We start from the raw sequence: 25,269 nt of genomic DNA, 5'->3' as shown, positions 1-25,269 counted from the left end.
CATTCCAGAAGGATCTTCATTATGAGGAAAAATCAGAAACCACCTAAGAAGAGAATTTTGACTTTTGAAGCGTCATCTAAATAATGCTAGAAAATTTAAAGTGTGTACACATAAGACAATGATGTGAAAACCGTTGTATATCTGGAAAAGCTGGAAAGAAATTTAAAATTAGTTGCTTTGGGGGAGGGGGAAGTTATGTGTATTTTTCTCCAAATTGTCCTTAATGTCATGTGGCATTAAAATATATATATATATTTTAATATAGCATTGCAGATGAGATTTGCCTTGACCCCTTCAGATCTACCTTTTGACAAGGGAATTTTAGGGTTTGGTGCCCGAATGAAAACTTGCATTTATCATGTAAAAGCCAAACTTAAGTCACTTTCCCTAGGAACGAAAGCCTCTTTAGTGAGGATAAGATTTTTGTTTCTAATTCGCAGTCCTAATAGCAGCGTCGTTAAAGGCTGGATTTAGTGTGTTGATCCCCAAACCTTTGTCACGAATACGAGGGTGGAAGAAAGAAAAGCGTTTGTGCCACTTAACAGCCGACTATGTCGCCCTCCCAAGCTGAGCCTCGGTCAGGGCCAAGCAGCGCGGCTAGCTGAACCAGCTGGCGAGATGCCACGCATCCGTCGCGGAAGGCCACGCGGGCACGGCCGGAGAGGTCGCGCGAACCACTCGCTGGGTCTCGTGCCGCACCCACAAGGGCCGGGGGCCGGCGGGGAAGATGAAGGGAGTGGGTAAGAGCATCACCATGGCAACAGTGACGTCCTTTTACCCTGGACCTAATTGGAGGAAACCCCGTGGCCGAAGCCGCAGCCTACCGGCCAACCGAACTTCCCCAAGACGACCCACCCTCCTAGGCTCCGCTCTCTCCTCCCGCGCGGCCCCGCCTTCGCCCCCTTCCGCGCGCTCAGGCTTCATTGGCCAGAACCGGGGCGGGAGGCGGGACTCGCGGGGGGAAGCTCAGCGCATCATTGGGCAGCGGCAACGAGGGCGGGCTGTCCCTTCGGCTCTGGGGTAGGCTGAGACGGGAGGGTCCTTCGCTCAATCCCAGAGCGGATCCGAGCGGTAGGAGTTGCGCTGCGGCCGCGAAGGCAGGGAAAGGTAAGTGCTGGGGCCGCTCCCCCGCCTCTCGGGCGGTCTCCCCTGGGCCTGAGGGCAGGGGTTGGCGACCCGGCCCTCGACCGCGGCCCGACTTCTCGACGCCTCGCTCCTCAGGGACGGCTCCCGGCGGGGGTAAGGTGCGGGGCTAACGGCCGCTTCCATCTTGGGCTTCCCGGGCCGGGCGGCGCTGACGGGAGTGGCCCTTCCTGCCGGCCTTTCCCCGCCCTCGGCCTCTCACCCCGGTGCCCGGGCGGTGGGAGGGAAATTCAACTCGGCGGCGTCGGCCGAGACAAAAGGAGGGCGGCTCGGCGCGGTGGGGGCCGGGCGCCGCGCTGGGCGGGGTGCGGGGCGCATTGTCTGATAGCGCGCCCGCCCGCCTCCCCCTCCTTTTTGTTCTCTCCTCCCCGCAGGCTGTCGAGGAGGCCGCTTCCTGATCCGGGTCGCTGCTCGCAGCCGTCCGAGCCTCGCGCGCTCTCTGCCGGGCCCGACGCCTCCCCCAGCCCCGCACGCAGACCCCAGACCCACGCGCCATGGAGAAGACGGAGCTCATCCAGAAGGCGAAACTGGCCGAGCAGGCCGAGCGCTACGACGACATGGCCACCTGCATGAAGGCCGTGACTGAGCAGGGGGCCGAGCTGTCCAACGAGGAGCGCAATCTGCTCTCGGTGGCCTACAAGAACGTGGTCGGGGGCCGCCGGTCCGCCTGGAGGGTCATCTCCAGCATCGAGCAGAAGACTGACACCTCCGACAAGAAGTTGCAGCTGATTAAGGACTATCGGGAGAAAGTGGAGTCGGAACTGAGATCCATCTGCACCACGGTCCTGGTGAGTCTCGATTTTGGTGTCTCGGCGGCGTGCGAGGCGAATAGGGCGCCCCGGGCCCTTTTGTGTTATGCCTCTCCTTGGGAATTTTCATGGGAAGAGCTAAGAAATGTGGCCGAGGGTTGGCCTGATTTGTGTGCCCACGTAGAGGTTTTGAGAAGATTAGCCTGAGTTTCCACAGTATAGGCTGCTTGTGTTCTTGGGACTCCAGAAACTGGTTTTTCAGGGGTGAGTAAATCTTTACCCACATATCGCGCAATGTAACTTTTAAACATCCAAGTAGATTTATACAGGATTTGTACAAGATTGTAAAGAGTGTTGTCAGCTGGGAAACTGCGTACTAAGGAGACTTGTGACCCTTTCCAATATATTTAATCGATGCATAGGCTTCCAACAGTTGAAATACGGTGCAGGCAGCGTTTGGACGTGACGATGTAGTAGTAGGTTTTCCTTCCAAACTTAGTCATAGAAATTTACTTCAAAAATCTGAATAGATACCTTATTTTTCAAATAAGATTCTCTGTTAAAAACGGGAGGGAGGGAAGTTCAGTAAATGTGAAAAAGACACACCTAAATCTAAAGAAGAAACTGCTGTCCCGGTAAATTTTACCATTTACTAACATTTTCCTGCTATGGTGTATAGTTAAAATGCTAATATATTGAAATGAATTCATTTCTGGCTTGAAGCAGACAAGCAAGGCTTTCTAGGTTTTAAGCTGTTCAGTGTTAGCAAGGGTGGATATTGGGTGGAGTAGGTGGCTGCTGTGATTCACCCTTATTAGTGATAGATAACATTTTTAGCTTTGTCATTGCAGAGACAGGATCATGCTCTTTGGATCAATAAGACAGGTTCTTAAAATTTAAATGCTAATATTATATCCTGGAGTATTTTTAAATGTTTTCATGATGTAAAGACTTGTTTCTCCTGATAAAATATGACATGCATGATTTGCCTTTTCTCTTTGTAAGTGCCACTTTTACAAGAGGCCTACTTTTATTTTGAGTTTGTTCCCACATTGTATGTTAGGTGGGCTTGGAAAGACATGCATGCCAGATTGGTGATTTTTTTCATGGGAGAGTAAAGGTGAAAATTGCTACTTTCCTTCCCAGCCACCTTTCCCTCTCATCAGAGGAGAATGTTTTGCTTTTTTATTAAAAAAAAATTTTTTTAATCTGTTTTTCTAATACAAATAGCAAGTAATCTGGACAAAATCATTGCTATGGAAATAACAGGGACAAAGAAAGCAGTGCAGAGAGGGTGTATTAAAGCGGAGATGACTGTATTGACATTATTTGTTTTATGAGGATAAAACTTTATATTATTTTCATCTTTGTGTTCTTAACTTCCAGTCCCCTGGTTGACATAGAGACATAGAAGCTTTTTGGAGTGAATTGACATGTATTTAAGAAAAGTGGCCTACTTGAACATGATAGAGTTCAGTAGCAAATGATAATGTTTTTTGACAGTATCAATTATTATCAAGGGAGGACTCATAAGAACTCCATATTTTATGTATGTATTTGGGGAGTTCTCAAGCATATTTCCTTTTCTTTGTATTCAGTTATTTGCAATTTTTAGTTACTCTGCAGCAATTCAGAAGTACCACAATATTTTGCCTATTTTCTAGCAAGTTAACTCTGAGCCAAGGAAATATTTGTTTTATTTTGTGGTTTTATAAATTTTAGTTTTTATGACAGTGTAAGGTGGAGAATCTTGCTTAGTTGGTGTGAGGCTTGAAAGAGAGATAAGGTATGAAAATAGACCTTCATAGGAGAGAACCCCTGAAATTAGGACAGTTTTTATATACTGAGGTAGTATAGAAGAGTTCAGCTTGAATCATCTGGGACACCAGAGCATAAGTAAAATATTTTATTGATACAATGGCTTGAGAGACTAATTGTGACTTGAAAGCCAACCTATAAAGAAAATCCTGGGAAAGCATATATTCAAGTTGGCAACTGTGTTTGAGAGCTCACTGTGCGAGGTAGTCCTGGGCAGTTTGGAGAAGAACAAAGTTGAAAACCATAGATTTTGCCTTCTAACAATTTATGATATAGAGTACGTTTGAGAAATACACGAATAACAATACAAGATAGTTTCTCCATAAGATAATTATGAACAAAACGCTGTGTAGTTAGAAAGGAAAAAGAAACCTCAGGAGAGGCACACAGAGGTAGTTTTTGACATGATCGTTGAGGGAGAAAAATCTGGGGGGTCTATTCCAAGCAGAAGGAATTCCAGTTAAGAGTTTGTTCAGGGAAGAAGAAGACAGTACAGGGCTTATTCAGGGAAGAATGTTTCAATGTGACGAGAACTAAATTCATGTAGAGGAGTTGGGGGTGAGGAAGAGCCTGGGAAGGAAGGTAGGAACTATGATATTTAAGAGAATATTAGAGTGAGGGAGTTTACCTCATTTACTTGACAGTGGGAGACAGAATATTTTTGAATGGTGTTCATGTTGTCACAGCAGCATCTAAAAATCATGGAGTGAGTGATGATTACTGGTCTGTAATCTGAACTGATTGATGGAGAGGTAGGTAGGCTAGTGAACAAGGGTCTGCGATAATTCAAAAATTAGTAATTTAATAAGGAATTGAACAAAACAATGAGGAAAGAAGAAGAAATCTTAAAAAGTTTCCAAACATAAGGTTTTCTTTATTCTTTTTGGTGATCAGAAAGGAGCATTTGTGTCTGGAGGAAGCAGGTAAGATTGACTCTGTTATAGAAGACTAATAACAGTAAAAGAGTGTCATGCACGAGAACCACTATTTTGTTCCAGAAGAGCATAGCTTTTTTCAGACTCTTTTTTTTCCCTTGCAATACAGTAGGTTACGGGTGGAATTATTTGGAGCATCTTTTCAGAATGACCATGATGGACAATCCTCAACTCCTTTGATATCACCATACTGAGAGAATTTTCTGAACTGTAGAAACAACAACAAAAAAATGTTGAAATACAAATGAGGACTCTAATGAGCAAAGGAGATAAGAGAGTAAAAATGGCCAAAACCAAAGTCTTTATAGAAATCTGAGAGAAGTTAGAGATTTTTGCCAAGCTATCTTCAGTTTCTTGCTCTCATTGGTATAACAAGAGGATTGGTCTTAGTTTCTGGGTGTCTTCCAATTTTAATATTTTGTGGATATAAAGTTATATAGGTCCTAGCCATTCTACCTCTGCTCTGATTTCCTTCCAATTTTAAAGTTAGTAGTTTTTAAAATTCATGTTGAAAGAGCATATCAACAGTATATAAAATGCAGGAAAGTCTAGTAACGTTAGTGACATAGCTTGAGGAAAAGGAGATTGTCATTAGTGATCTTAGTAAGGTATGTTGAAGAGAACAAAATTTAAATGAAAAAGATTAATTAATGAATAAGCTGTGACAACTGAGTAGTTAAATAGCATTGTGTAAGATGTTAGGGGTTCAGTAAGAACTTGAGTATGAGTAAGGGACGGGAGAGGGATCCATGCACAGAGTCCATCTGGGACGGCTTGGAAACGAAATCCATCATTTACATTTTGTATATAGCTTTCCAATAGTGTATAATCACTTGGCTTCTCAAAGTCATTGACCTTAGAATAAGAACCAAGTACTTAAGAGCATTTATACTAGATAGGCTTTGTCTGAGACAACACTATATTATCCCGTCTTGTGTTAATAGGCTTTTAGTAGATGAATTTCACTAGGCTGTGTCTATATAATGAATAAACACTTCCAGAAACTAAGGTCTCTATTGCGGTTTTTTAAATAAAAATTACTTAAAATAGGGGATACACATGTAGTTCAGTGGTTAGAATGCCCTGCTTTTATGTGTGAGACCTGGGTTCGATTCCCAGACCATGTACCCCCCCAAAAAAAAATTGCTTCAAATAATATGTAGAGAATCTCTGAAAGATGGCTGTAAAAGCTCCTAGAGCCTATTTCAGTAATATTTGAATTTAGTTAGGTATTCTAAATTAAATTAATCTCTTAATGAAAATGTGTCTCTTAAGGCTGATCATTTTGACATAAAACTGATACTTTATCCTTGATAACTAATAAATCTTAATGTGATTTTATTGTCATAATGGGAAAAGTATGGGCTCTGGAATCAGATTGTTTTTGAATCATTGCTCCACTAACTTCTCATTTTGTGACCATGGGTAAGTTTCTTAATCTCTCAGCCTGTTTCTTCATTTATAAGTAGGTGATGATGGTACCTGCTTTTTAGGCTTGTAGTTAAAGAGCTCATAATGGACATTTATTGAGCAGTTACTATATACTGTGAGCAGTATCAAATTGTACTGAATGTAGTATCATGGCCTCCCTTAGGGTTCTTACTAAAATTTTGGCATCTTGTCTGAACCCTTTTTCTAGACTGCAGTCATTTTTCCTTGTTACTATTGTTTTAAAGTTAAGGTTGCTCAGGAACAAGTAAGTGAAGAACTGATCACAAAGTGAGAGCAAGTATTTGAACCCAGATGAGATTAAATGAAACACTGCATATAAAGTCCCCAGTACTAAATACTACATGATAATGATAGTGTTACATTTGTCACCTTCTGATTTAAGATCACAGTATGTGAATCTCTGTTCTTGAGGAATTTACACAGTTCAATAAATACAAAACATGAATATATATAGCTTAGAAAGGAAAGAATACTGGTCTGTGGTAGACAAAAATATAAGATTGACTATCTCCTTCTATACAGAATTTAAAAACTCATGGGTTTTGCAGAATAAAGAGAAAGCACTGCTTGGTTGCTTTTGTGATGAGTAAACTGGAATGTTACAAGGTATAGGACGATCCCCATAACAAAGAATTGGCCAGCCTAAAAATGTCAACAGTTCTGAGATTGAGAAACCCTGGATTAAACCATTTTTTAAAATGAGTGGTATCAAGTTGTACCAAACTGTATCATGCCTGCCCTTTGTGTTCTTTCAGTGTCCACATCTTGTTTGAACCCTTTGTCTAGACTTAAGTCATTTTTCCTTGTCACTGTTTATGTACAGTTTAACTACAGTTCGCCTTTCCAAAGTACTGCCTCATTGTTACCTCCAAAGTCCTTAAGCTTATTCTATTTTATTCTTTTTAAAAAATTGCACAAAGGAAAAAGATGATCTGAAATTCTACTGAAATCGAATAAGAGCAGTTAAAATCAATGTTGGCCAGAAATGTTTCTCCCTCAGTCATAACTGCTGTTAGTAGTTTGTCATGTGTGGTTCCAGACTTTTAACCCTGTGTTGTTTGTTTATTTGGATGTTGCATAATTTAACCAATCCAATATTAAATATTTAGGTTGCAAACAATTTTTTTCCATTATAAACAATACTGGGAAGAACATATTTGTTCTAAGTTTTGTGCTAGGGTTTACGAAGGATAAGTTCTCGGAAGTGTAATTACCAAATTGAAGCATATGCACTTTTCCCAGATAACCCTGTAAAGTTTGTACAAGTTTACATTGTCACCAAGCAGTGATTGAGAATGCCATTTCCCTTTACTCTCTCCAGCACAGACTGGTAATTTTTTTGTTTTTTGGTGTTTTTTTTTAAAAATATTTTTATTGCAGACTCTTCACACACACATACATTCTATACATGGTGTACAATTAGTGGCTCACAATATCATCACATAGTTGTATATTCATCACCGTTACCAGTTTTAGAACATTTGCATCACTCCAGAAAAAGAAAATAAAAGAAAAACTCATGCTCCTTATCCCTCCCTCTCATTAACCACTAGTTATTCCATCTACCCAATTTATTTTATCCTTTGTCCCTTCCTCCCCATTATTATCTTTATTTTTTTACTCATCTGTCCATACCCTGTATCATCCATCTTCAAGAAATATGGCGGCTGAAACACAGCTTGACACTTTCAGGTACTTCACCCACTCCAATACACCATAAACTTAAAAGGGATATCTATATAATGCATAAGGATAACCTCTAGGATAACCTCTTGACTCTGTTTGAAATCTCTCAGCTGCTGAAACTTTATTTTGTCTCATTTCTCTCTTCCCCCTTTTGGTCAAGAAGGCTTTCTCAGTCCCAAGATGCCAAGTTCCAGCTCATCCCCAGAGTTCTGGTCCGCCTTGCCAGGGAGATTTACACCCCTGGGAGTCATGTCCCATGTAGGGGGGAGGGCAGTGAGTTCACCTGCCAAGTTGACTTAGAGAGAGTGACCACATCTGAGCAACAAAAGAGGTTTTCTGGGGGGTGACTGTTAGGCATAATTGTCAGTAGGCTTAGCCTGTCCTTTGCAGAAATAAGTTTCATCGGGGTGAACCTCAAGATTGAGGGCTTGGCCTTTTGATTTGGTTACCCTACTGCTTGGGAGAATATGAGAAATTCTACAAATGGAGAAGTTTAATGTTTCCTCCTTTCTCCCCAGCCCCCACGAGGTCTTTGCAAACACTTCTTTATTCACTGCTCAAATTACCCTAGGCTATATTAGAGCATCATACTAACCTGGACAAACCAACAAGATCTCACTCCCTATTTAAGATTCCATGTACGTATGGTGTTCCACTAAACTGACCATACGAGTTAAATTAGGAAATGCGCTATCCACAATACAAATTTTGCACCCAATAAAACATCTCTCCCTTTAAGTCTTATACCAAAATTGAAGTTTTTAAAATATGAACGATAGCATCCTTTACCCTGTATTCTGATATACCTTAGTCCTATCCAGATCTCCTTTATTCGTGTTTCTTGTCAAAGTCTGATCACTTTTTCAACTTTTCAGACAGTTCCTATATGCCTCAGAGTGCTGACTCTGAGTCTCAGGTGTCACATAAATATCTGAAGTTTCTGGGAACAACCAGATTATAAACAAAAGCTCAGTATCTCAGAATTTAGAAATAACAATTACACCTCCTGAATACATGTGACTGCTTTTATATGTGACTGCTGTAAGAGCTTACAATGTAGGACCCTTTACAATAGGCCCCAACCTGATAACCTAATGTTCCCGACTTCATTTAAATGTTTTTATATTATGGTTAGTTCATATAATTGAGGCATGAAAAATTTGTCTTTTTGTTCCTGACATTTCATTCAGCCTTACAGGTTTTGAGATAACCAAAATCTAGTGACCCAAGGGGATTAAAATTAAACTTCATTGTTCAGTCTTGGATGTAATTAGGTCTGCAGTTCTCAGAAAGACCTCTTTATCAGAATTAAGTTTTTAAAGTCTCATCCATTTTCACTTCTAAAGTGTTAATAAAGTATGGGGTTCTGTTAACTCAAGGTGCTTGATAGTTGGGAAGTTTGCTTGATAACATTGGTGTTTATGATATTTTTCATTAAGACCAGTTTTTGTATTGAGGACTGGTTCTTTCAGAGTGATAAAGGAAGATGTCTGAGTTTGCGCGTTAACTTTCTTGGGTATCAAGAGGGGTGAGAGAGGCATTGTTTAAAATATGTGAAGAGAAGAAAACTTGTATTTCATCCCTACAACTGTAAATAAACACTTGATCCATAAGTAAGTCAGTGATGAGTATTTAAATATTTAGTGATAACCATCATAGGAAAACAAGTTTTAGTTTATATGTTGAAGTATTTACAAACAAAATGATCTTCGAAAAGTGGGTAGAGGTTTAGGTGAAACAGGTATTCTAAGAGCAAAAACTGGAAACAGTCCATTAGTTTACCAGAATGGGTAAATAAACTGGTATATTCATACAGTGGCATACCATTCAGCAATAAAAGGAACAAACTATTGATAAACACTACAGTGTGGGTGAATTTCAAGCACATTATGTTAAGTGAAAGAAGCTTTGCACAAAAAAATGCATAGTATGTGATTCCATTTATATAAAATTCTAGGGTAAGGAAAATTAGTCTGTGGCATGAAAAAAAAATCAAGTGTGTTCTTGGGGGTGGGAGTCAGTATTGACAGAAAAGAGTTAAATGATTATATTGTTATGTGTTCAGATTATCAGGTTGGTACATTTGTCAGAATTCAGCAGATGTGCATTAATTTAAAAAATGGATGTATGATAAAGTGCATGTGGTTAAAATGTTAATGATAGGATCTAAGTGGTCAGTAGTATATAGGTATTCACTGTAATTGTTGGTTGCCATGTGTTAGGAGTATAATCTAAATTAATGTGGTTGGATGCATATAATATCTGTAGCTAGAAAAAACAAAACCTGTGTCTTTCTGATCTGAAGAAATATGATAATGTATAGAAAGGTATTGATGTCTACTTAAGAGGTATGACTTAGACTAGAACCATGGCTTTTGTATAATTGGTAATGAATGCTAATTAGGTTAATGGTATTACAGGGTTCCGTGAAACACATAATTGCCCAAACTCTAATGTAGTGGGTCTCAAACTTCTTGGTTTCTGAACCCTTTTGCATCCTTAAAATATTGAAGATTTCACAAAGTTGTGTAGATTACCATGTATCTTATCATATATCTGTTATTTATGTTATTAGTAATTAAAACTGAGGAATTTTATAATGTTAAGTCATTTAGAATAATAAACTCATTGGAAGTTAAATAAATAAAATGTTTTGTTTTGTTTTATTTTGTTTTTCATGAAAAATTTATTTCCAAAACAACAAAATCAAGTGAGAATAGCAACATTGTTTTACATTGTCTGTTGCAATATCACTTCTCTTTTAGTTTTTGGAAAACTCCATTCATGAGAGAATGAGAGTAGAAAAAGGACATAATATCTTAATGTTGCTATGAAAATAGCTTTGACTTTGCGGGTCCCTTGTAAAGGGTCCCAGAAGTTCCTAGATTATACCTTAAAGCTGCTGCTCTGGGTGGGGGCTCTGCTTTGAAAATCTCTCTAACCATCACTTTGATGGGTGACTGAGCAGCTTATTTTCTTAGTAGTCATTATTATATGGTGGTAGTTAAATTTGTAAAACCTCAATGTTCTGACACTCCTCTTCACAAAATAAAGAAATATGCTAGGAATGTGGGTTTGCAGATGAGAAAATTTCCAGAGTTGAAAAAAGAAGAGTTGATTTCAGAGATTGGGTGTTGAGGGTCCCTATATTAATTTCTTAAAAGCTAGTATGTTGCAATAGTTTGTTTCCTGTTTTGAGGATGTTAATGTTGAATTAATATCTCTCTTTCCTTCCCCCTCCCCATTACCCGACACAAAACAGAGTTAGAGTGATTGAAATATGTAGATAAGACTTTTTTGGAGCTAGTTGTGTTCGGGTTTGAAAAATAGACAGCTTTTGAATACCAGTGAGTTAAGTGAGCTGTTTGCCAGCATTGGTTAAGACATTTATGAATGAAACTTGTCCTTTGTACTGATCTGGACTATCCAAGTGTGTGTGTGTGTGTGTGTGTGTGTGTGTGTGTGTTTGATTTTTTTGTAAGATGTTTGTTGAGAATCTTCTGTGTTACAGAAGCTATGCTATTTAATGTTACATGTATCATCTTACTAAATACTCAGAACAGTTCCATCAGGCATGCATTTTTTTAACTTTATTGTATAGTATAACATATATACAAAGCAAAGAAATTTAAAAAGTAATAGTTTTCAAAGTACTCTTCAACAAGGGGTTACAGGACAGATCCCAGAGTTTGTCATAAGATCCTCTCATTTTTCCTTCTAGCTGCTCCAGAATTTAGGTGGCTAGAGGGCTTGAATTTTATTTTGTCATCACAATCGACTTTTTTCCCCCTCTTTTCTTGTGAACAATAACATAAATACAAAAAAAGCTTTAAATTTCAAAGCACAGCACCACAGTTAGTTGTAGAACATATTTCAGATTTTGACATGGCTTACAATTTCACAGTCTTAGATTTTTACTTCTAGCTGCTCTAAAATACTGGAGACTAAAAGAGATATCAGTTTAGTGATTCAGCATTCATATTCATTTGTTAAATCTTATCTTCTGTGTATAGTTCCACCATCATCTTTGATCTTCCCATACCTCTCTTTAGGGTTGTTTGAGCTATGGCAATTCTAAATTTTTGGTATTTGGAAGGGCCTGTCACTAATATGGGGTAGGGAGATGGAACTATCTGATGTTCTGGAGAGGGCTAGGTGGGCTGGATTTCAGGACTTATGTGGACCAGGGGCCCATCTGGAGGTTGTAGGTTCCTGGAAAGTTACTCTAATGCATGGAACCCTTGTGGAATCTTATATATTGCCCTAGGGTTCTTTAGGATTGGATGGAATGGTCCTGGTTGGGATGGCAGGTTATGATAGGTAGCAAGGTCTACCTGAAGCTTGTGTAAGAAAACCTCCAGAGTAGCCTCTCAACTCTATTTGAACTCTCTCTGCCACTGATACTTTTTTTTTTTAATTAACGGAAAAAAGAAAAAAAAGAAATTAACCCAACATTTAGAAATCATACCATTCTACATATGCAATCAGTAATTCTTAACATCATCACATAGATGCATGATCATCGTTTCTTAGTACATTTGCATCGGTTTAGAAGAACTAGCAACACAACAGAAAAAGATATAGAATGTTAATATAGAGAAAAATAATAAAAGTAATAACAATAGTAAAAAAAAAAGATAAACAACCAGACAGACAAAAAAAAAAAAAAAACCCAAACAAAAACCTAGAGCTCAGATGCAGCTTCATTCAGTGTTTTAACATGATTACTTTATAATTAGGTATTATTGTGCTGTCCATTTTTTTTTTTTTTTTTTAAGAGAGAGGGAGGAAAGGAAGGAAAGACAGAGAAGGAAGGAAGGATGGAAGGAAGGAAGGGAGGAAGAAAGGGAAACATTTTTAAACATTTTCTTGTTTTTATTATATTTTGTTTGTTTGTTTGTTTTTTACATGGGCTGGGGCCGGGAATCGAACCGGGGTCCTCCGGCACGGCAGGCAAGCACTCTTGCCCGCTGAGCCACCGCGGCCCGCCCTGTGCTGTCCATTTTTGAGTTTTTGTATCTAGTCCTGTTGCATAGTCTGTATCCCCTCAGCTCCAATTACCCATTATCTTACCCTGTTTCTAACTCCTGCTGGACTCTGTTACCAATGACATATTCCAAGTTTATTCTCGAATGTCGGTTCACATCAGTGGGACCATACAGTATTTGTCCTTTAGTTTTTGGCTAGACTCACTCAGCATAATGTTCTCAAGGTCCATCCATGTTATTACATGCTTCATAAGTTTATTCTGTCTTAAAGCTGCATAATATTCCATCATATGTATATACCACAGTTTGTTTAGCCACTCGTCTGTTGATGGACATTTTGGCTGTTTCCATCTCTTTGCAATTGTAAATAACGCTGCTATAAACATTGGTGTGCAAATGTCTGTTTGTGTCTTTGCCCTTAAGTCCTTTGAGTAGATTCCCAGCAGTGGTATTGCTGGGTCGTATGGCAATTCTATATTCAGCTTTTTGAGGAACCGCCAAACTGCCTTCCACAGTGGTTGCACCATTTGACATTCCCACCAACAGTGGATAAGTGTGCCTCTTTCTCCACATCCTCTCCAGCACTTGTCATTTTCTGTTTTGTTGATAATGGCCATTCTGGTGGGTGTGAGATGATATCTCATTGTGGTTTTGATTTGCATTTCTCTAATGGCCAGGGACATTGAGCATCTTCATGTGCCTTTTGGCCATTTGTATTTCCTCTTCTGATAGGTGTCTGTTCAAGTCTTTTTCCCATTTTGTAATTGGGTTGGCTGTCTTTTTGTTGTTGAATTTCTGCCACTGATACTTTATTAATTATACTTCTTTTCCTCCTTTTGGTCAGGATGAAATTGTTAATCCTACTGTACCAGGTCTGGATTCATCCCTGGAGTCCTCTCCCACGTCGCCAGGGAGACTTTCACCCCTGGAATTTATGTCCCATGTAGGGGAGAGGGCAGCTTGCAGAGTTGGGTTTAGAGAGACACATGTGAACAACAAAAGAGGTCTTCTGGAAGTAATTCTTAGGCATGCCTATGGGTTGTCTAAGCTTCCATGCTACCTACATAAGCTTCATGAGAGTAAGCCTCATGATCGAGGGCATGGCCTATTGATTTGGGTGTCCCTAAAGTTTGGCGCAGTATCAGGGGTTTCCCTGATGGTAAGGTTAAACAGTTAAGTTTCATGTTCTTTCTCCCCTCTCTCAAGGGATTTTGCCAATACTTTTAGATTATCTGCTTAATATACCCTAGGATGTATCCAGACATTACAGTAATCTGTCCAGGATTAAAGGACCTCTTCTTCTGTACTTCTTGTGTTTCAGTTGTTCAAATGAGCTATATAGATAGGTTGAATTAGATTATGCACTACAGAAAGTTTCCATTCCAGATCAAGTAAACCTTTCTTTCATTAGTCTCAAAGAGTATGTGTCCAGTTATGTTTTGTTTTTTTTATCCAGATGGGCAGTATTCTATGATCTCATTGTCATCTGGATCTTTTGCTTTGGTTGAACTAGCATAGTACTTAGAGATCCTGTAAGATGTCCTTAGTTTGCTAACTTTGACTTTGAGCATTCTTTCTCTTGAATATTTATTATAGGCTTTATTTAGAGAAATGTTGGGGCAAGTGGTAAGATTATATGGCTTTAAGAAATTCTGCACTATAAATACTTTTTTCCCTAAAGGACAGTCTTAGATTGTTGTTTGTAAATGTTAGGATAACAATGGAAAATAAGTGGAAAAGTCTGGAATATGCTTTAAAAGCATAAAGTATAGTGATCTCCAGATTCGGTTTTTTATTTCCCAAATAATTTTTATTGACGTTACTCATCTAGTAAAATACTTTCCTTCTGTTTTGCTTGTTCCACCAAACCAGGCATACCACTTGAACACAAACTACTACTGATGGTCCCCTGGAAAATTTTCTTTTCTCCTCTCCTTTCTCACACTTTCCGTGTTAATCCTTTAGATATTTTTAAGAAGAAAACTTGACAGTTACCTCTCTAATAGAGAGAGGGTCAAGAGAGAAAACTATAATAGAGTAGGGAGTGGGTAGAAGAAGCTTACATTGCTCTGACTCAATGACTAAGCTTAAGATTAAACAAAATATTTAAATTGCAGTATTAATTTATTCAACAAATTCATTTTATTGATCATCCAAGTATAGTGCTTAAGTACTGAGAAAAGAAAATTATTAGAATTGAATTCTTGCCTCAAATTGCTCCCAAGCTAGTAGAGTCAAATATATAAATAAATAATTGTAATAAAATTCTTGCCTCAAATTGCTCCCAGGTTAGTTGAATCAAATATGTAAATAAATAATTGTAATAAAAAGTAAGTATTTCAGTAAAGGTATAATAGAGTCCTAGGTTCAGTGAAAAACTAACGAGTTACAGAAGTAAGGTATTTCAATAATATGCAAACAAATTTTTTTCTTCAATGATTTTTTAAATTGAGATATCATCTTGTAAAATGTACAGTTGGTGGTTCACAATATCATATAGCTGTGAATTCATCATTACATAGATTTTTGAGCATTTTCCTTACTCCAGAAACACAAAAATAAAAGTAAAAATGAACACCCAGAACATTCCATAACCCCCATACCCCTGTTGTTTATTTTTTGTCCTTTTTTTCCTCATCTGTCCATACACTGCATAAAGGGAGTGTCAGTCACAAAGTTTTCATACTCACAGGTTCAGAACTTAAAAGCTCCATAGTAATTCAGTCATCTAAGGTGCATATAAAAATTTGATTTATTTTGCACAAAGCTGAGACTTTCATGGAAATAGCATTTTTTTTGTATTGACTTATTTCTTGGTTTTCAATCCTTGATTATTATTACTGTGTTAAATAGTAAAAAAATAATTTGATGCATTTCTTAAATAACTCAGGAGGTGGGAGTGATTGTTTATGATCAGCTGTCCATCTCTGGGAAGAAAAAAACATAATTTATCCTCTTTATACATTTATCAAAAAATACTTAGTGAAAGTGAGGATACTGTGAGACATGAATTGTTTATTTTGGACATTACCCTTGATGCCCATGAATGAAGGTGGCAAAAGGTGCAATGACTAAGAAGCAGAATGAGTGAACTATGGGTGTATACATAAGATGGAATATTGTGCAGCTACAGAAAGGAACTGTCATGAGGCAGGCAGTGAGGTGAATGAACCTTGAGAACTTTATGTTGTACAAAATAAGTCAGAAACAAAAGAACAAATATTGTATGGTCTCTTTTAGAGAACACTTGTAAGAAAATTGGGGCCTAGATTTTAAGCTTTTATATGTCACATTTATTCCTGAACTTTAAGTGTTATTTCTAGATTCTGAGCTGTTGTGCTATATGTATAACCTGATATTTCCTTGGGACTTTGAATACCTGTGTGACACCTAAGACTTAGAGTTGAAGTTCTGTAGCTCTGAAAGTCAGCACTGCTACATACAACAATTGTTTAAGAAACCGAAAAGATATCAGGCTTCACTTAGAGATAAGAACTAAGCTGATCTGGTTGGAACTAAGGTAAGTCAGAATACCTTGAAGTATTTTAAGTGTGTTCTTTATCAGAATATGCTGCTAAAGGATGAAAGTGTCTGTGTTTTAGAACTTCACCTACTGTATGAGACCAAAGGAAAATAGCTTTATTTTGTCCAAACCTAAGTTTTCTGTAGTACATAATCTAACTCAATCTGTCTGGATAGATCATTTAAACAACCCGAATTCATTGATCCCACAAGGGAAACGAGGGCTTGTAGTTCTGTATAGCTCAATGTAATACCCAGATACATCCCAGAGTATGTTGGGCAGATAATTAAAAAGTATTGGCAACATCTCTTGAGGGACTGGAGAAAAAATATGGAATAATTTTTAAACTTTCCCACCTTGGAAACCCCTGATACTCTCTCAAACCCTAGGGACTCCCAAGTTAATAGGCCTAGCCCCATATCTTCATGCTTACTCTTAAGAAAATTGTTGTGTAGTGGAGAAGCTAGGCCAACCTATAATTATGCCTGAGTTACTTCCAGAGAACCTCTTTTGTTGTTTAGATGTGGCCTCTCAAAGCCCAATGTTGCAAGTAAAGTCAGTATCCTCCTCCCTACATGGAACACGATGTCCAGGAGTGTGAGTCTCCCTGGCAGTGTGGTACATGACTCTCAGAGATAATCCTGGCCCTGGCACCATAGGATCAACAGTTCCTACCTGAGGATAGAAGAAATAGAAATGTAACAAAATAAGGTAACAATGGCTAAGAGACTTCAGGTGGAGTAGAGAGGCTGTTTTGGAGGTTACTCTTTGCAAGAAGCTTCAACTAGATGCTGTTTGTCAAGATTTGCTAAACCTCAATACAACATCATTCCTATTAACCCTAAAGAAAACCCAGGGCTGTATCAGAGATCCTACAAAAGTTGCACGCACCAAGTTTACTTTTCAGAAACCTAAATATTCAGAGGGTTCCTAGGCCGGATAAGTCCTAAAACCCAGAGGCACTGGTCTCTCTAAGAACATCAGTCAGTTCCATCCCCCATCCCATATTGTCAACATCCCTTTTCAGCATGACAGAAGTTAGAATGTCATAACCCAAATATCCGTAAAGATTGGGAGAATGATCAGAGGAGAAGGAGGAGTTGTAACAGAGAAGTTAGGATTTAACTTATGAGTAAGACTACTGAATCATTATATTGATATTTCTTTTTGTCTCCAGTGTCTTAGAGTAGCTAGAAGGAAAAAACTCTGGAATCTTTTTCTTAATACTTGTTAAAATGTAGTTTGAAATTTATTGCTTTTTTGTATGTATGTTATTTCAGAATAAAAAATGTTAGAAAACAAAACTTAGGGGTGCATAGGTTAGTTCAGTGGTAGAATGCTTGTCTTTATGAGGGAGACCTGGGTTCGATTCCCAGACCATGCACCCCACCCCAACAAAAAAATTCAGGCACAAAACTAAGTGAACAACCAGTAAGAACTGGCAGGAATATCTGTCTCAAAGCTCCAGAAAACAGGTAACGGATTGTAGTAACAGGGTGAATGCCAAATCAAGGAAAAAAGCTGTAGGATCTTGTGGCGCCCTGGCTGACCCCTTACCCGAACTTCACTGTCTCAGTGCATTGCAGGCCCACAACTTCCAATGCTGATCCTGGGTCCTTGTTCCAAAGGAAACAGTAACCCTCGTGCACATCCTGGGAGCGTGTATATCTGGCTTGGTCTGTATGGTGGTGGCTCAAGGGACTCACCATCTTAGAACCTGCCCTTCATGTAGAAGGCAGCTCACAGAGTTCTCCAGAACCCTGCAGAAAAACTGGTCAAGTGGCTCCCTGCAGAAAGGGATTGCTAGCTGTGGGACTCTGGTGCAGTGTTTGGGACCATGATGAAACTGTTTCCCAGAGAAGAGGGGACATTCCAGATTGTATAAACAGGAAATTCTTAGGACTAAACATGCATGCCCAAAACAAGAGGCACGTGCAGAAAGTACCAGGGAGGCCTCTATGCTTTGATCTGGTGCTGTCCTCTAAATTCATTGTACAGATAGCTCTAAAGAAGAACACTCGTACAGGTCAGCCTGCAAAGATTTGGAATGGTGTTCTCTTTTTTTCCTTTTATTTTTTTTTTACATGGACAGGCACCGGGAATTGAACCCTGGTCCTCTGGCATGGCAGGCAAGCATTCTTTCCTGCTGAGCCACCGTGACCCGCCCCCTATTATTTTTAATTTTATTTGTTAGTTCAAGGAAAGCTCTGTCGTAACACTAGCTTGGATACAACCTTAAGGAACAGACAAGTTTATAAAACTATTGAAGCATCCAGGTTTCTACGGAACATACAAAGAAATAGCAGGTGAGTACCCAGGTAAAGTAGAATGTTAAAGTATTAAAAACCATCAGTGAGGAGGATTAGACCTGGTGCATTCCAGATAAAGACTTTAAAAAATGGTCCTAAATATGCTCAAAGAGCTACAGGGGAAAATAGACAAAGAACAGAAGGAAAATGATAGATGAACACAAAGAGAATCTCAGTAGAGAGATGAAGATGGAAATTATGAAAAGCAACCAGCAGATCTGTAGATCACAGTATCAGAAATTAAAAATTCCCTAGAGGGGTTCATAGCAGTTTGGAGATGGCAAAAAAAAAAAAATCAGGAAACTTGAAGACTTCAAGACAATTGAAATCATCCATTTTGAAGAGCAGAAAGGAAAGAGTGAAGTAGTGTAAACAAAGCCTGAGGAACCTGTGGGAACTTGTACCAATATGCACATTGCGGTAATCCCCCCAAAAAAGTAAAGAGAAAGGGGCAGAGAATATTCAGGGAAACAATGGTTGTGAAAACTTCCCCATTTCGATAAAAGATATGAATATACACATCTGAAATGCTCAGTGCACTCCACACAGGATAAATGGATACCAACCAGTACCATGCAATGTTAAAATCAGTCTGTTGAATGCCAAAGATAAAGAGAAAATTCTGAAAGCCACAAAACAGAAGCAAAATGTCACACACAAGGAAGTGTCAATTAGATTAAGTGACAATCTCTCATTGGAAACCAAGAAGGCATTGGGAAGACATATTTAAAATGCTGAATGCAAAAAATTGCCAACCAGGAATTCTATATTCAACAAAATGCTTTGAAAAGTGAGGGTGGGATTAAGACATTCCCATTTAAAACAAGCTATGGAATTTCATCATCACTAGACCAGCCCTACCAGAAATGCCAAGGGGAGTTCTGCAGATTGAAAGGAAAGGGCACTAGACAATTGACTGAAGCCACACAAAGAAATAAAGATCTCTGGTAAAGATAATGACATGGGTAAATATAAAAACCAGTACTATTACATTTTTTATTTATAACTCCATTTTTTACTTCCTATAGGATCTAAAAGGCAAATGCATCAAATGATAAATCAGGGGCTCTGGACTCATTATGTATAAGTAATTTGTGAGAAGAACTGCATAAAGGTGGGGGATTGAGGGATTTAGGAACACAGTTTATGTATGTTATTGAAATTCTTAAATTAGTATTAAAGCAAATGAGACAGCTATAGATTTAGGATTTTAAATGTAAGCTGTGTCATAACCACAAAGAAAATTTCAGAGACTGCAAACTCAGAGAGATAGGTTACCAGGATGGGGACAGGGAAAATGGGGAATTAATAAGTGTAGAGTTTTTGGGGGAGTAAAGACAAAGTTCAGGTAATGGATGCTGCAACGTCAATAAGTATGTTTGGAAGTACTTGGGCTGGGAAGATTTATGTTGTGTGTATGTTTCCACAATTAAAGAAAGATAAACCAAAGGGATAATGACAGTTAAATGCAATATATGACATTGGATGGAGCTAAGAATGGAGAACAGGCTCAAAAGGACAGTCATTACTGGGACATAAGAAAAAATAAGATTATAGAATGTAAGTTTTATTGAACTTGATAAACGTATTTAAGGTGAGTGCATAAGTGAATATTCTTGTTTGTAGGAAATGTACATGGAAACATTATCTGTTTAAGGAATACAATTTGTGCAACCTGTTCAAATATTCAACAGATACAGAAAAGGGAGCAAAATGTGAAAATTGGTGGATTGGGTTATGTGGGGCGAGGTTGGAAGTATGAGTATGGGATTGTTTGCGGTTTGCATTATTTTTACAACTGTCCTGTTGAAATTATTTCAAATTAAAACTTAAAAAAAAATTTAAAGATTCATTTTTGAATGTGACAGTTTTCTGAAAATTTCTGATTTTAATCTAAATGAACTGGCAGAGGTTTAAAATGCTTATTTTAACTATCGATCAAACTAGTTTCCTGTAATTTATATCATGATAGCAAAGCACACTGAATCTACAAAATTCTTTCATCTTGTCTTTTGTGCTACTTTTGTTCTGTGTAAACATTTCCTAAAATTTGACAAAGATAAACACTACTGAAAGATTTAGCCATAGTGATGGGTGCTGTGCAAATAATTACCCCTAATGTTTCAAATCAGTGCTCATAAAATAGTTTCACTTAGTTACACATGCTATCCACATAAGAGAAGCTTTCTACCTGGTTTTCCTTGTAAATGTTTCGTGTGTGTATTTGATCATTTGGATTGTCAGTTATTTTTTAATTGAATATAATTCACATACCGGAAAATTCACCTTTTTAAAAATGTTCAATTCAAAAGTTTTTGGTATATCCACAGTTGTGCAGACATCATTACCATCTGCTTCCACAATATTTTCATCACTCCCCAAAAAAAAACCCCCACAGTCACTCCTCATTTCCCCCTTCTCTCAGCCTCCGAAAAACTACTGATCTACTTTTTGTCTCTGGATTTGTCTGTTCTGGATGTTTCAATTAAGTGGAATCATACAATGTGGTCTTTTGTCAGCCTTCTTTCACTTAGCGTAAGGTTTTTAAGGTTCATCCATGTTGTAAGCATCAGTACATCATTCCTCTTTATGGCTGAATAATATTCTATTATATAGATAATACCACATTTTGTCTATCCATTCATCAGTTAATGAAGATTTGATTGTTTCCACTTTTTGGCTATTATGAATAATGTGGCTCTGAACCATCATGAAAATGTTTCTGCATGGACACAGGTTTTCATTTCTTAGGATATATACCTTGGAATGAAACTGTTGGGTCACGTGGTAACAGTTTAGCCTTTCTTGCAAGACTTTTCCAAAGTCAATACACCATCTTCTATTCCCACCAGCAGGCAGTGTATCACGGTTCCAGTTTCTCCACATCCTCATTAGTGCTTGTTAGTACATTTTTCCTTTTAACCATCCTGGCGAGTATGAAATGGCATCTTACTGTGTTTTGTTTTAATATTTTATTGACAGATCTTCACAAACATGCATTTCATACATGGTGTATATTTATTTACTCATCTGTACATACCCTGGATTATATATAAGGAGCATCAAACATGAGGTTTTCATAATCATACAGTCGCATTGTAAAAGTTATATCTTTATACAGTCATCTTAAAAAATCATGGCTACTACTAATGGGTGGCTCAGTGGCAGAGTTCTCACCTGCCATGCCGGAGACCTGGGTTCGATTTCCGGTGCGTGCCAATGCAAAAAAAAAAAAAAAAGAGAAAGAAAAATCATGGCTACTGGAACACGGCTCAGCCGTTTCAGGTGTGCTTCCCTCCAGCCTCTCCAATATATCATAAACTAAAAAAGGGATATCTATATAAGACATAAGAATAACCTCCAGAATGACCTCTCAACTCTGTTTGAAATCTCTCAGCTACTGAAACTTTATTGTCTCATTTCTGTCTTCCCTCTTTTGGTCAAGAAGGCTTTCTCACTTGATGCCAGGTTCATTGTGGTTTTGATTTGCATTTCCCTGATGGCTAATGATGTTGAGCATTGTATTAGTTTGTTAATGCTGCTGGAAAGCAATATATATCACAAAAAAAACAGTTTTTAAAAAGGGAATTTCATAACTTAGAAGTTTACAGTTCTAGTGCCAAGAAAATATACAAATGAAAGCACCGACAAGAGGTTACCTTCCCTGAAGAAAGGCTAATGGTGTCTGTAACACTTCTGTCAGCTGGGAAGGCATGAGGCTGGCATCTGGTGGTCCCTTGCTCCTGAGCTCTGTTGCCTTCAGCCTCTGTTTCCTGTGGGATTCTTCACTTGGTGTCTGTGAGCCTTCACTTAGCTAAATCTGTGTTAGCTTGCTAATGCTGCCAGAAAACAATATACCTGAAATGGAACAGCTTTTTAAAAATGAATTTAATTAAGTTGCAAGTTTACAGTTCTAAGCCTATAAAAATGTCCAAACTAAGGCATCCAGACAAAGATACCTTAATTCAAGAAAGGCTGATGAGATGATGGGTCTGGAACTCCTCTGTCAGCTAGGAAAGCACGTTGCTGAGGTCTGCTAGGTCCTTGACTTCTGAATTCAAACAGCTTCCCTGGGGGCATTTTCTTTCTTAGTCTCCAAAGGTCTCTGTCTGTGTGGTCTTGGGCGCCTTATCATAAAGCAGTTAACCATAGATGGGAGGATCTGTCTTCATTCTTTTTTTTTTTGACATGGCAGGTGAGAATTCTGCCACTGTACCACCGTTGCATAGCCCTAGCTTCATTCTTTTAATTATAGATATCCAGCTATCCTAACACCATTTGTTGAAAAGACTGTCAGCTTATATATTTTTTATCCGAAATTCTCAACACTTACAGAAAAGTTATCAGAGATACTTTGGCAAAAATTTCACTTAAGGAAAATTGTGTTTACTGTGGTCTTTGTTCTCCAGCCAAATGTTCATCCAGAGAACTCACTGTTGTTTTCATCTTACACACACTGTTTTTGTTCTTGCTAGTAATACCTTTCCCATTTCCACATGGGATCACACTCATCCTATGAGATATTATTTAGTTGCTACATTCCATAGTCATTTGTAAACATAGCACATTAGTATTTATATATGTTACCATGCATTGACCTCTGTGCAGTTACTCGTTGATAAAACATGATTACCTGTAAGGAAACTGAGATATATTGATTTACTAAGATAGCTGGTTAGCTATGTATCTCAAATGAAGCTTTTGTAGTTCAGCACTCCTTCCATTGCCCCTCTGCCTTTCATTGGAAAGCCTTCCCATACCACCCCCATTCTCCTGAGATCATCTCTCCTTTGAATTCTCTTCTCCTGTGGGGTAGAATCGGGGCTTTTTTCTTTTACATACGTGCTCCTCTTTTATCTCCTTTAACATATTCAGGTGTTGTTCATAAAGACTTGGGGAGAGGGAATAATTATTACTTTTTTTTTACATTTCAAAACTGTTATCATACAAGACAAATTCCAGGTTCCTTAAAGAGGGCAAGTGAGACTGTCCAGCTTTTCTCTTGAGTCTCCTTTCTCACTGTTCTTCCCTCTGTGCTTTAGCCACGTGGACTTGCCTATGGGTTTTCTCTTATATTGTACAATATAACTTTGTTCTATTTCTCTCTCCTTTGTAGGAACGCGCGATTGTATTAATATATTTTTTGCTCACTAAATGTGGTAATGAGATCCAATTCTGTGTTGTCCCAAGTTTACCAGTGTCCTGAATTCTTGCAGCTACCCACAAAATAAGTAGTGCCCAATTCAGATTAATATTGGGAAGTTTACAATTATGTTAAGAATAAGAAAATCATCTTTATTTTTCTGTCCTACATTTTATTAAACACTTCTTTATATTTCAAGGTTATTTTTTATACGATATCCCAAATTCGGTTTAATATGATCAGTAGCCTTTATCAGTTTAGGTGCAAATACAGGATAGTTTTTTTCAATGTAACCTTTTAAATTCCTGTTGATCCTATTCCTTGTGTCCTGTAACAGAGCCAGTAGACCAGGGCCTGTATGTATTATAGCTTCAGAGTTAAATGCATGTAGCATGGATTAGTCATGTATGGCTAAATTAGCCTGCAGACAATGATATGATTTCCACAACATAGTAATGGCTTAATTTAATTTGCCATATACTTATGAAAGCACATTGGTGTCCTTGTTAGTATATAAGCCATTTTCTATTTTAAGTAGTCTTCCTAGGTTTCATCAAAATATGACCATTTAGGTCCCTGGTCCAGATAAGTACTGAAACCTAGCCCACCCTCTCCAGAACATTAGATAGTTCCGTCTCCCCACCCCATATTAGTGACAGACCCTTCTGTTATAAAAAATTTAGAATTGCCATAGCCCGAACAACCCCAGAGAGAGGTATGGAAAGATCAAGGGTAATGGTGGAGTTATACATAGAAGATAACATAACAAATGAATATGAATGCTGAATCATTAAATTGATGTCTCTTTTAGTCTCCAGTTTTTTAGAGCAGCTAGAAGTAAAAACCTTAAATTGTGATATTGTAACCCATGTCAAAGTCTGAAATATGTTCTATAACTCATTGTGGTGCTGTGCTTGCACATTTGTAGCTTTTTTGTATATATGTTGTTGTTCACAAGAAAAGGAGAAAAAAGTAAATTGTGATGATAAAAGTGTTTAAGCCTTCTAGCCTCCTATATTCTGGAGCAGCTAGAAGGAAACATATGGAAGGATCATATGGTAACCCATGGACAAACTCTGGGATCTGTCCTGTAACCACTTTTTGAAGAGTGCTTTTAAAACTATTGCTTTTTTATTTCTTTGCTTTGTATATATGTTATACTGTCAAAAAAAAAAAACTTTAACAACGTCAAAAAATGTCTGGTATCTCCATGTCATCATTTTAGATACCATTCTCCTTTGCTAATTATACATCATAAATGTTACTCTAACAGTTTTGAATATTATAAAACACTGATTATCATATTGGGAAAAGGAAGTCTCCAAGATGGTATTGCTAAACCCATTCAAAGGATTGGTACCATTTATCAAGTATTATATAGTATTTAATTATGGATGCCAGTTTTTCCCTTCCCCCTAAATATCCACTCTCCTTCCTGGGAGTCAACCACTTTTGTAGTTCTGTATATTCTTCCAAAGTTATTTCATGCCTTTACACATGTATACATATAAATTTATTAGTAT

At 38.2% G+C, this 25,269-nt stretch overlaps 1 protein-coding gene across 1 annotated transcript in view; it reads left to right on the top strand.

Annotated features, from left to right (window-relative positions):
- Positions 1–975: 975 nt before the first annotated feature.
- The window catches only part of YWHAQ (tyrosine 3-monooxygenase/tryptophan 5-monooxygenase activation protein theta), a 49,895-nt gene continuing 25,601 nt past the window's right edge, over positions 976–25,269 (top strand). The window contains exons 1-2 of the mRNA XM_077153149.1: positions 976–1,107; positions 1,518–1,931. Coding sequence (XP_077009264.1) covers positions 1,638–1,931 — 294 coding nt within the window. The 5' untranslated portion in view covers positions 976–1,107; positions 1,518–1,637. The remainder of the gene's footprint in view (positions 1,108–1,517; positions 1,932–25,269) is intronic.

This window comes from Tamandua tetradactyla, chromosome 3 (assembly GCF_023851605.1).
Source record: "Tamandua tetradactyla isolate mTamTet1 chromosome 3, mTamTet1.pri, whole genome shotgun sequence".
Lineage (NCBI taxonomy): Eukaryota > Metazoa > Chordata > Mammalia > Pilosa > Myrmecophagidae > Tamandua > Tamandua tetradactyla.
This window is presented reverse-complemented; position numbering and strand designations above follow the sequence as displayed.